General features: G+C 50.3%; 1 protein-coding gene across 1 annotated transcript in view; it reads left to right on the top strand.

Annotated features, from left to right (window-relative positions):
• The window catches only part of LOC103200509 (inner centromere protein), a 33,475-nt gene extending 27,172 nt beyond the window's left edge, over nucleotides 1–6,303 (top strand). Inside the window, exons 14-17 of the mRNA XM_042781522.1 lie at nucleotides 2,288–2,360; nucleotides 2,525–2,632; nucleotides 4,396–4,546; nucleotides 6,089–6,303. Coding sequence (XP_042637456.1) covers nucleotides 2,288–2,360; nucleotides 2,525–2,632; nucleotides 4,396–4,546; nucleotides 6,089–6,303 — 547 coding nt within the window. The remainder of the gene's footprint in view (nucleotides 1–2,287; nucleotides 2,361–2,524; nucleotides 2,633–4,395; nucleotides 4,547–6,088) is intronic.
• The last annotated feature ends 4,211 nt before the right edge of the window (nucleotides 6,304–10,514 follow it).

The raw sequence follows: 10,514 nt of genomic DNA, 5'->3' as shown, positions 1-10,514 counted from the left end.
GGCGGAGAGGTGAGGGCCCGCTGCCCTGCCGCCACCCCCGCCCCGCCCTGCGCTCCTGGGGCTGGGGCTGGGGCTGGGGCTGAGGCTCAGAGGTGAGGGGCCCGCTGCCGCCACCCCCGCCCCGCCCTGCGCTCCTGGGGCTGTGGGTGAGAGTGGGGAAGCAGTCACCCAGACACATCATCCACCTTCACTTGGTGGTTTACAAAGCAGGGCAGGTTTCTCTTGGCTCCAAACCCAGCTGCCCACAGCAGGGCCTCACTCCAACAAGGTACACAGGGCAGCGGGTAGGGTCCCTGGGGGTTTTGTCTTGGTTCTGCCTCTGCCCGCCTGTGCCACCCCATTGGTTCATGGTTTCCCTCAGCTGACATAAGGAGGACAGCTTTTTTGGTTGCTCTAGTGCCACTCTAACAGAAACGTCACAGATGGTTTGAACATGCGGGTTTATTCTCTTACGGTTTTGGAGGCTAGGAGTCTAAGTTCAGAGTTGTCAGGCTCTAGGGGCCAGGTGAAAGCCCCTCACCTTTGGGCTTCAGCTCTGCCTCTTGCTTCCGGCCCACTGGAGCTGGAGAGGTCTCTTCACTCAGGCAGCTGCTGGCTGCTGAGGCTGACAAACCCAAGGTCCACAAACAAAATGGCACAGTCCCGATGTTACCAAACAACACGGCAGGCCACTAATTCACATCCAGGGGCAGTCCTAAGATCAGCAGGAAACACGGCAGGCTACTAAATGAAGAGTTGGCTACCTGCAGGGTCCAAGCATGCCAAAAAGCTAGAGACCATTCCCAAAGCTTCTCCATATATACTGGGAGCAGACCACATGCCTAAGGCAGCTACTCAGCTGCTCACGGCAGATTCCACCATGGAGTTCATTGCCAGTCTTATCGGGTAGAACAACTACAACCACCTGCCCAGCCACTCAAAACCAGACCCAGCCAAGCTGACACATAACCTTAAGTGTCACAGATGGTATGAGCCAGTATTTCTCAGCAGGGCACCACAGGTGGTACATTGCAGGACAGGTAGCATCCTTGGCCTCTGCCCACTTAATGTTCCTCCCTGGTGATGGTGACGACTCAGGTTGACCCTCTCCCCTGGCATTTCCAGACTGTTCGCCACGGAGAACGGTAGACCGATGGCCCCTGGGCTCTGGACTGGCAGATGCCGTGTTCTCGGTAGCAGACAGGAGTTCTGCCGTTAGCTGTGCAAGCGCAGCTTGGGCCTCCCCGTGCCTGCTTTACTGGGCCCTGGGACGCAGTTATTACTGGCCAGGAGGTGTGTGGAATCCTGTGCCCATTAGCAGGGACCCCTGGCAAGGCAGCGGTTAAGCACTCAGCTGCTGACCAAAAGGTCGACGGTTCGAATTCACCAGCTGCTCTCCAGTAAAAAGATGAGATGGTCAACTTCCATGAAAATTACAGCCTTGGAAACCCAATGAGGCAGTTCTGCCCTGTCCCACAGGTCAATGAGTTGACAGCAGTGGGTTTGGGTTTTCAGTGCCTGACGGTGAAGACGGACATGGCTGTGTGTAATCAGATTACGGTGTTCATACAAACACACAGACATGGTTGTGCAGACACACAGAACCAGACCAGGCCCAACAGCCACGCTCGCTCCTGCTTCCGCTTCTGAGAAGCATGCAGGCCAGAAGGCTGAGTGAGACTTCTTTCTGTATCCATCTTTGTGGGTGGCCAGGGGCCCATTGGAGAGGTGGGAGAGTCACAGCCAGCGGGTGCCACAGGGCTGAGCCATCTCTCGGGGCTTTGTGATGTTGACTGGCACGAAGGGCTGCTGTGGACCGGGTCAGAGAGAAGAGCACTGGGCTGACTTTCCTTGGCAGTCAGAGGGGGAGACAGGCTTGGGGGGCAGTGAGTGTGTTTTTAGAACTCGGTGGGTACTGTCAGTGCTGGGGTTTTGTGTGGTGCTGGTGTGGTGTGGCCACAGCCCTGTGCCAGACACTGGGCCCCGTGCTTGTACATGTTTCCTTGTTTAATCCTCGCCTGAGGCCACTATGGCATTGGAACCAGCCTCTCTAGTTGACAGAAGAGGAAACAGGCCCAGAGGTTACATGACTAGTACAAGCCGGGCCTTATTCCTACTCCCTCACCCTTGAGGTGCCTGCTCTTAGCCCTTTGGACGAAAGCAGCTTTTGACTCCAAGCCAGCGTGAGTGTTCTGCCATACCATCTCCTCCGGCGAGTCCTCCTGGTGGGCCTCCTGGCTTTCCTAGCAGGGCCAGGGCCCGGCCTCCACTTCCTGCTCTGACAGGCCCTTGCTTGCTTGCTCCCCAGGGATGCTCAGGAGAAGGCCCTGCGTCTGCAGAAGGAGCGCCTGCAGAGGGAGCTGGAGGAGAAGAAGCACAAGGTTGGGGGCTCCGTGGGGTTTCCTGAGCTTTGGGCTGGGGGCGTCGGGAGGCCCGATCCTGGTGCAGGGGTTGCCTCGCTGCCATGCCGTGTGGGGTCGCCCTGCAGGGGGGAGGGCAGGCACATACCTGGCTCCTAACGCTGCGGCCGGTGTCTGGACCCCAGGAAGAGCAGCAGCGCCTGGCCGAGCAGCGGCTGCAGGAGGAACAGGAGAAGAAAGCCAAGGAGGCCGCGGCGTCCAGCAAGGGCCCGAATGTGACTGCGGACGTGCAGGTGAGGCTGGGTCCAGACGGAGAGGGCCCTCTCTGATTACTCGCGCCCCAGTAGCCGGGCGGCCTGGGCTGGATTAGGGCCCCAGGACAAAGGAAGAGCACAAGTAGCCTCATTGGTTTGATTAGTTTTGAGATGTTTGTTCTTTCTTATTCTAAAAATAGAATTGGCTGTTAAAAAAAAAAACCCCCTAGGACTATAAAGTCAAAAAGAAAAGAAATTTACTCTCAGAAGATTTCTGTTGAACTGGTGTCTGTACTGCAGATGTTTACATATATAATCATATCTCATGCATGTGCACACATAGTTACATATATAATCCTGCACACACACACACGTGCACACACATACATGTATAATCCTGTCATACACATGCACATGTGTGCATACATATTTTTAAATGGCTATCATAGCAGCTAAAGCACTTGAATGCTAACCAGAAGGCTGGTGGTTCAAACCCACCAGCCACTCCTCGGAAGGAAGGTTGGGCAATCCTACTTCCGTAGTGATACTGCCTCGGAAACCCAAGAAGGGGTCGCTATGAGTCGGGGCTGACTCGACGGCACATAACAACAACAACAACATATTCGGCAGCTTCATTATTTTTTTCTCCCCTCTTTTTTTTTATTTTATTGTCAGCATCTGTATTTCAGCACATATGTTTCCTGTCTTTAACATTTATCTGTTGTTGTTGTTGTTGTTATGTGCCGTCGAGTCGGCCCCGACTCATAGCGACCCCTCCTTGGGTTTCCGAGGCAGTATCACTATGGAAGTAGGATTGCCCAACCTTCCTTCCGAGGAGTGGCTGGTGGGTTTGAACCGCCAGCCGTCTGGTTAGCAGGCAAGTGTCTTAGCCACTATGCTACCAAAGCTCCCCTTAAGCGTTCCTTAAAGGAACCCTGGTGCAGTGGGTAAGTGCTGGGGTACTAACCAGTAGGTCAGCAGTTCAAACCCACCCAGTGGCTCATGGAGAAAAGGCGTGGTGACCTGCTCCCATAGAGAGTACAGCCTTGGAGACCCTGTGGGGCAGTTCTGCTCTGTCTGGTAGAGTCAGTATGATTCAGAATCTACTTGATGGCAATGGGTTTGATTTGGGGTATTTTTTTTAGTAGTGTTCCTTAGTTTTATGCCCCAGAATTCCGCAAGCCAACCACGATCATTGAGCTCTGGTGGCGTAGAGCCTAAGACATTTGACTGCTAACCAGAAGGCTGGCAGTTCAAACCCACCAGCCACTCCTCGGAAGGAAGACTGGGCATTCTGCTTCCATAGAGAGACCACCTCGGAAACCCAAGGAGTGGTCGCTGTGAGTTGGGACCAACTTGACAGCAGTGAGGGTTTTTTTTTTTTTTTCTGCTTTAATGCTGTTACAAACACAATGTTGTATGAGGAAGGATTTCACTGCAGCATAGTTTAAAATGTTGAAAACTTGGAAACTAGGTACACGTTCATCCATAACGGGTGGTTAGGTTACAAATACAGGAGCCCAGTGAGACATTCAGAGCTGTTAGGAAGACAGGTGAGTCTGCATGCGCTGATGTGGAAGAATGTCTCCAACATACTTTAACGTGGAGCAGGGCACTAGCGAGTGCTGTGTGTGGTCTGATTTCTTAACTTCAAGGAATGGGGCCTGGATGTTTTCATTTCTGTGAAATGAGGGGTGGTGACAAGAGTCCTGATGCCTTGTGGGTCTGGCTCTGAGCCCCTGGGGCGCAGGGAACAGGAAGCAGGGGGAACGGGAGTTGATGGCCACGTTGATCTCTTCCAGTCTCCAGTTTGTACCTCTTACCAAATGACTCCACAAGGGCACAGGGGGCCCCCCAAGATCAACCCAGATAACTACGGGATGGATCTGAACAGCGATGACTCCACCGATGACGAGGCCAACCCCCGGAAGCCCATCCCTGCCTGGGCCAGCGGTAAGCAGCACCCAGAGCTCCGCGGGAGCCTTGGGTCCCCACCTGTACCTTCTCGGGCTCTAGACACTGCACATGTGGGTTACTGCGCCATGGAGACCTAAGGCCTAGGCATGACAGTGAGCCTCCATGAGACCTTGGGCATGTGCCCACGGAAGGGTGGGCCCCCTGGCTCCAGTGGCTCCCCTGAGGACCATGCCTGCAGCAGTGGGGCTTTTTTGTTCTCAACAAATACATACATCGAGGCCGCCCTGGGTTGGCGTTCTAGCTTGGGCTGTAGGCCCCACTGAGGATGATGAGACGTGGATACAAAGAAGTGGTTTGAGGTGGGAGTGGCGCTAAGAGTGGTATCAGGTTTGGGCTGAGCGCTGGAATTGGGAAGGCGGAAAAGCCCTGAGTCACGGGGGGAGCTCTTGAGCAGGGTTTGACCTTGGAGTTGACTGGCCCCAGTGTTGAAATCAGAGTGTGATGAGCATGACTGTGCCTCCTCGGGCCTGGGAGCAAGACCTGTTTGGGCGTGGAGCAGCCAGCCAGTGCAGCCATTGGTTGCTTTACCGAGTTTGCTGAGCTGAGGGCCAGGGTGGGATGCAGTCTCAGGCCACAGAGAGAAGGGCCAGGAATCCCACCAGGGGGTTGGTGTTCTGTAGAAAGTGACCTGCTTTTATGAATCTGTAGTCTGTCTCCTTCACTACTGGCGTCAGGTCATCAGGGAGGTGGGTGGCAGCAGGCAGGCATCAGTGCAATTCCAAAGCTGAATGTCACATTGACTATAGACAGCTTACCTTACCTGTGAAGTGCGGTGACAGTAACCCCCAATTGAGCAGGTGTACTGAGGATGAAATGAGTCAGTCCAGTAAAACCTGCGAAAACCAGAACCTGTGTAAGGCAGAAACCTGTCAGAGGAGAACTCCAATGGTTCCCACTTAGAGAAGCAATAGAGAGGTGGTGAGACTGTACCCTGTCAAAGGCGGAAAACTTGCGAGACCCGGATAAACAAGGCAGCTCTGGAAATAGCGCCTGGTACAGAACAAGTGCCAGGTGCATGTTGCCACCTGATGCCCAGGATCTCCTGGTTAGCAGGGCTGTACACCTCCCGTAACCTCCGCCTGGTTAGCAGGGCTGTACACCTCCTGTAACCTCCGCCTGGTTAGCAGGGCTGTACACCTCCCATAGCCTCCACCTGGTTAGCAGGGCTGTACACCTCCCATAGCCTCCACCTGGTTAGCAGGGCTGTACACCTCCCGTAACCTCCACCTGGTTAGCAGGGCTGTACACCTCCCATAGCCTCCGCCTGGTTGGGGAGAAAAGGTAGTCGTGGGTCCAGAGCCTGGCCCACGTAAGCCCTGGAGACCCTGTGTTCAGGTTAAGCTAGCCAGGAGAAACTGAACGAAGAGTGTTACCAGAGTTCGGTGGTAGAGAGGCAGGAGGAGGGCTCCGTGAACCTGCTGGGGCACAGAGGGTGACGGGCCCTGTGGACGGGGCTGGGAGACGAGGGGCTCACCGAGAGCCTCAGGGCAGTGACCCGCCCTCTATGCCCCACTGCAGGCACCCAGCTCAGCCAGGCCATCATCCACCAGTACTACCACCCTCCAAACCTCCTTGAGCTCTTTGGGACCATTCTTCCACTGGACTTGGAGGACATCTTCAAGAAGAGCAAGCCCCGCTACCACAAACGTACCAGTTCTGCCGTCTGGAACTCACCGCCCCTGCAGGGCTCCCGGGTCCCTGGCAGCCTGACCTACAACCTGAAGAAGTACTGAGACAGGCTCACGGGCAGTCCTGGCCCCTGTCTGTGTCTGTCTGTCCAGCTCTGTTGGTCTGGTGCCCTCTCAGCTGGTGTTCCACCGCTGAGAGCCTGGTCAGGTGTATAGAAATGTCCTCTGTGTGCCAGGTGTTCCTGCTGCAGGGGGAAAGTGACCCCAGGCCCCTCTGGAGGTTGGGCTTGGTGAGTGGTTGGCAAGAACCAGCCCCAACCCCACCACCCGGCCTGCACTTTGTAAATAGGTTGTTATAATTAGCCGATTTTTAGCCTCTAGTGTTTGAAAGCTAGATTAATAAAGTGTATTCCTTCAAGCCTGCTGTGGATATTTGAAGCCCAGGGGCCTCGCCATAATGCCCCGGGCCCTAGCTCTGCTGCCCTGTGTCTTAGGCCTCCTGATGGCCTGGAAGAACGAGGCGCCGCTCCTTCACCTGGGGTCTGGGTCAAATCACCTGCGTGCCCAGGTGACACTCGCTCAGTAGGCCTGACTGGCGGGCTGAATTCTTCCTGACATTCCCGATGACGCTGATGACAGTCCCTGGACAACCCTGGAGGAACGTTTGTCTCTTCGGTTCCTTTCACGATGGGACAGAAAAAGATACTTCCTGTGTTCATGGGTCAGTGGGGAAGCCCGGGGGTTGAGGTCCAGAGACTTGGGCTCTGGTTTTTATAATTTATTTTTGTACTTGTTGAGAATACACACAGCACACCAGTTCAGCCATTTCTCCGTGTACAATTCAGTGACGTTGTTTACAGTCTTTGAGGTGTGTGGCCATGCTCACTCTCCTTTTCTATGATTTCTTCCCGGGTTAACATAAACTCAGTGCCTCCTAAGGTTCCTGTCTCATCTTTCCAATTGCTAGTGTCATTTTGCTCCCATAGAGACAGTTCTTCTAAGAGCAAATCCTCAAGGCAGAACTTTTTTTTTTTTTTCTTTTCTTTTTTACTATTGTTGTCTCATAGCGACCCCTCCTTGGCTTTCTGATGCGGTATCACTACGGAAGTCGATTGCCCAACCTTCCTTCCGAGGAGTGGCTGGTGGGTTTGAACCGCCAGCCTTTTTTTTTTTACTAGTTAAGCTAAATTGCTGTTCGATTTAAAGAAGACTTCAGGAATACTTTTGGTTTAAAGATTATCTCAGGGCAATCATTTCAGGGGTTCGTAAACCCTCCATGGCTCTAGAAAGACTCGATCCATGAGAATTTGAAATTCTCTTCCGCATTTCCCCCCTTTTGATCAGATTTTTCTGTGGATTCTTCTATAGAATCTGATCAAAATGTTCAGTCGTGGTAGCTGGTTCTTCAGGTCTCATGGCAAAAGAGGCAGTTGTTCGTGGATTCAATAAGCCACCCGAGATCTGGGCTGTTGACACAGCTCTGCCTTAGGCCCTCAGCCTCCTGGGCTTCTGGCTACCCCCTCGCCGCACAGCTCGTGAAATGACTGAGAAACTGTGTGTGTGCTACTGAAGGTGAGATATGATCAGAGAAGACCTCTTGAAACTGCCTTGGGACCAGCTTACCAGCAGGGAGATGTTTCCCCAACATAACCACGCAGCTACTAACTAGTCCAGTGCTTGGTGCCAATGAAAGGCAGCTTGGTTCGGTCTTCTAGCTTCCTGCTGGGCTCTAAATGTTCATAGGCCCACCCTTGCTGACTACTGCTCCAGCCACTGTGACAGGACGGTAAAATACAGCCCCATCCAGCTATGTTGTTGTTGTTATGTGCCGTCGAGTCGGCCCCGACTCATAGCGACCCCTCCTTGGTTTCCGAGGCAGTATCACTACGGAAGTAGGATTGCCCAACCTTCCTTCCAAGGAGTGGCTGGTGGGTTTGAACCGCCAGCCGTCTGGTTAGCAGGCAAGTGTCTTAGCCTCTATGCTACCAGAGCTCCCATCCAGCTATAGTCAGCTGTAAATAAAGCTTGTTGGAGGCACCTCCACACCTGTTCACCTTTTGTCTGCTGTTGCTCCTCGGCTAGGAGAGCAGAGCTAAGTTGTTGGAACACAGAGCTAATGAACCACTGACTGTGGAAATGTTTGCTGAGCCCCTGCCTTAGGACAAAATGAAGGCTAAATACAGGAGTGATTCTACAATGAGGCAATAACATACACCACAAACTGAAGTCCCCAAGATTCTACCCATGCAAGGCAAAATGTTTCATGGTTCATTCAGACATGGTGTGCAATTCCAGTGTGTTCTAGATGATGCCCTCTGACTAGAACCTGTGTAGTAAACTGGTGTGTCTTTGTCCGAAGCCATAATGTCAAAATATTGGAGCATATTTAGCGTGTGAGAAAAAGTTGTTTGAAAGCAAAGGTAGTTATAGCTGCTCTTCAGTCTCACTAGTACGTTGCATTGTCAATATTTTTAATTTTTTTTTTTTTTTTAGCCATTCTAATAAATGTTCAATGGTATCTCATTGTGGGTCTGTAACGGACAATGATGGTGAACATCTTTTCACGTGCATACTTGCCATCCATGTATCTTCTTTGATGAAGTGTCTGGCCAATCTTTTGCTGACTTTTAAAGTAGATTTTTTGTTTACTTATTGTTGAGTTTTGAGAGTTTTTTGTCCATAACTAACCAAACCAAACTCATTGCCATTGAGTTGGACCCAACTCATAGCGACCCCTCCTTGGGTTTCCAAGGCGATATCACTATGGAAAGTAGATTGCCCAACCTTCCTTCCGAGGAGAGGCCAGTGGGTTTGAACCGCCAGCCTTCTGATTAGCAGTCAAGTGCCTTAGGCACTACATTTGTTGTTGTTGTTATGTGCCGTGGAGTCAGCCCTGACTCATAGCGACCCCTCCTTGGGTTTCCGAGGCAGTATCACTACGGAAGTAGGATTGCCCAACCTTCCTTCCGAGGAGTGGCTAGTAGGTTTGAACCACCAGCCTTCTGGTTAGCAGTCAAGTGCCTTAGCCACTACGCTACCAGAGCTCCCTAGGCACTACATAGTTGGTAGAAATCTTGTGTCAGATATTTGCTGTTTTTTCTCCCAGGCTTGTCTTTTCGTTCACTTAACAGTGTCTGTCATAGAGCAAAATTGTTAACATTCCAAGCCTAATTTATCAATTTTTTTTTCTTTTCTGGATTTTGCTTTTTTAGTGTTATATGTAAAAATACCATTGCCTACCCACAAGGTCTTGAAGTTTTTCTCCTGTTTTCTTCTCTGTTTTGTAATTTTACATACTACATTTAGATCTGTGATCTAGTTTGAAGTAACTTTTTAGCAGGTGTGTAATTTTAATTTTTCCATATGGATGGATGTCCACTTGTTCACCACAGTTTATTGAAGAGGCTATCCATTCTTCACGGAATTTTCTTTGATTTTTCATTAAAAATTAATTGGCCATATGTATGTGGGTCTGTTTCTGGACTCCCTGTTTTCTGTTCATCTGTTTGTCTATCCTTCTGCTAGTCCTGCATGGACAACATCACTGTAGCTTTGTTATAAATCTAAAACGTCTGATAGTGTGATTCCTCCAGCTTTTTCTTTTTCAAAATTATTTTGGTTATTCTGTCTATTTAGTATTCCAATATAAATTTGAGAATCAGCTGTTTGTATATATAAAAAAAAATCCTGCTGGAATGTTTTATGAAGCTATTGTAAATTTTTTTTTCCCTCTAATTTGGGTTCCTACTTGTTCATTGTTGGTATATGGAAATACAATTGTTTTCTTGTATTGAGCTTTTATCCTGTGGTGCAACTAAAGCAGTACTTAAGGGAAATTGATAGCACTAAGCCCTGTGTTAGAAAAAAAGGTATCACGTCAGTGACTTTAGCTTCTACTTTCAGACACTAGAAAATGAAGAGCAAATTAAATCCAGTGTAAACAGAAGGAAAGAAATAAAGGTAATAAAATAAAAGCAAATCAATGAAATAGAAAAGAGAAAAAAATGAATGAGACCAAAATCTGATTCTTTGAGATTTGAGAATATCAATAAAGTTGATAAACTTCTATCCAGACAGATTAGGAGATAAAGAGAAGGTGAATTATCGATATGAGGAATGAAGTTCCATGTCTACATCTTAAAACAATAAAAGACTTACTATGAACTGCTTATGGCAGTAGGTTTGAAAGCTTAGATGAGATGGACCAATCCTTGGAGGACACAAGTCATCTCAGTGCACTCAAGAGGAAATAGAAAACCCAGATAGCCCTGTGTCTATGGAAGGAATTGAATTTGTAGTGAAAATCTTTTTCCTAA

The sequence above is a fragment of the Orycteropus afer genome, unplaced genomic scaffold (assembly GCF_000298275.1).
Source record: "Orycteropus afer afer isolate SDZICR_OR568_19922 unplaced genomic scaffold, OryAfe1.0 scaffold00130, whole genome shotgun sequence".
NCBI classification, from domain to species: Eukaryota; Metazoa; Chordata; class Mammalia; order Tubulidentata; family Orycteropodidae; genus Orycteropus; species Orycteropus afer.
The sequence above is the reverse complement of the archived record's forward strand: the minus strand, read 5'-3'. Positions and strand labels throughout refer to the sequence as shown.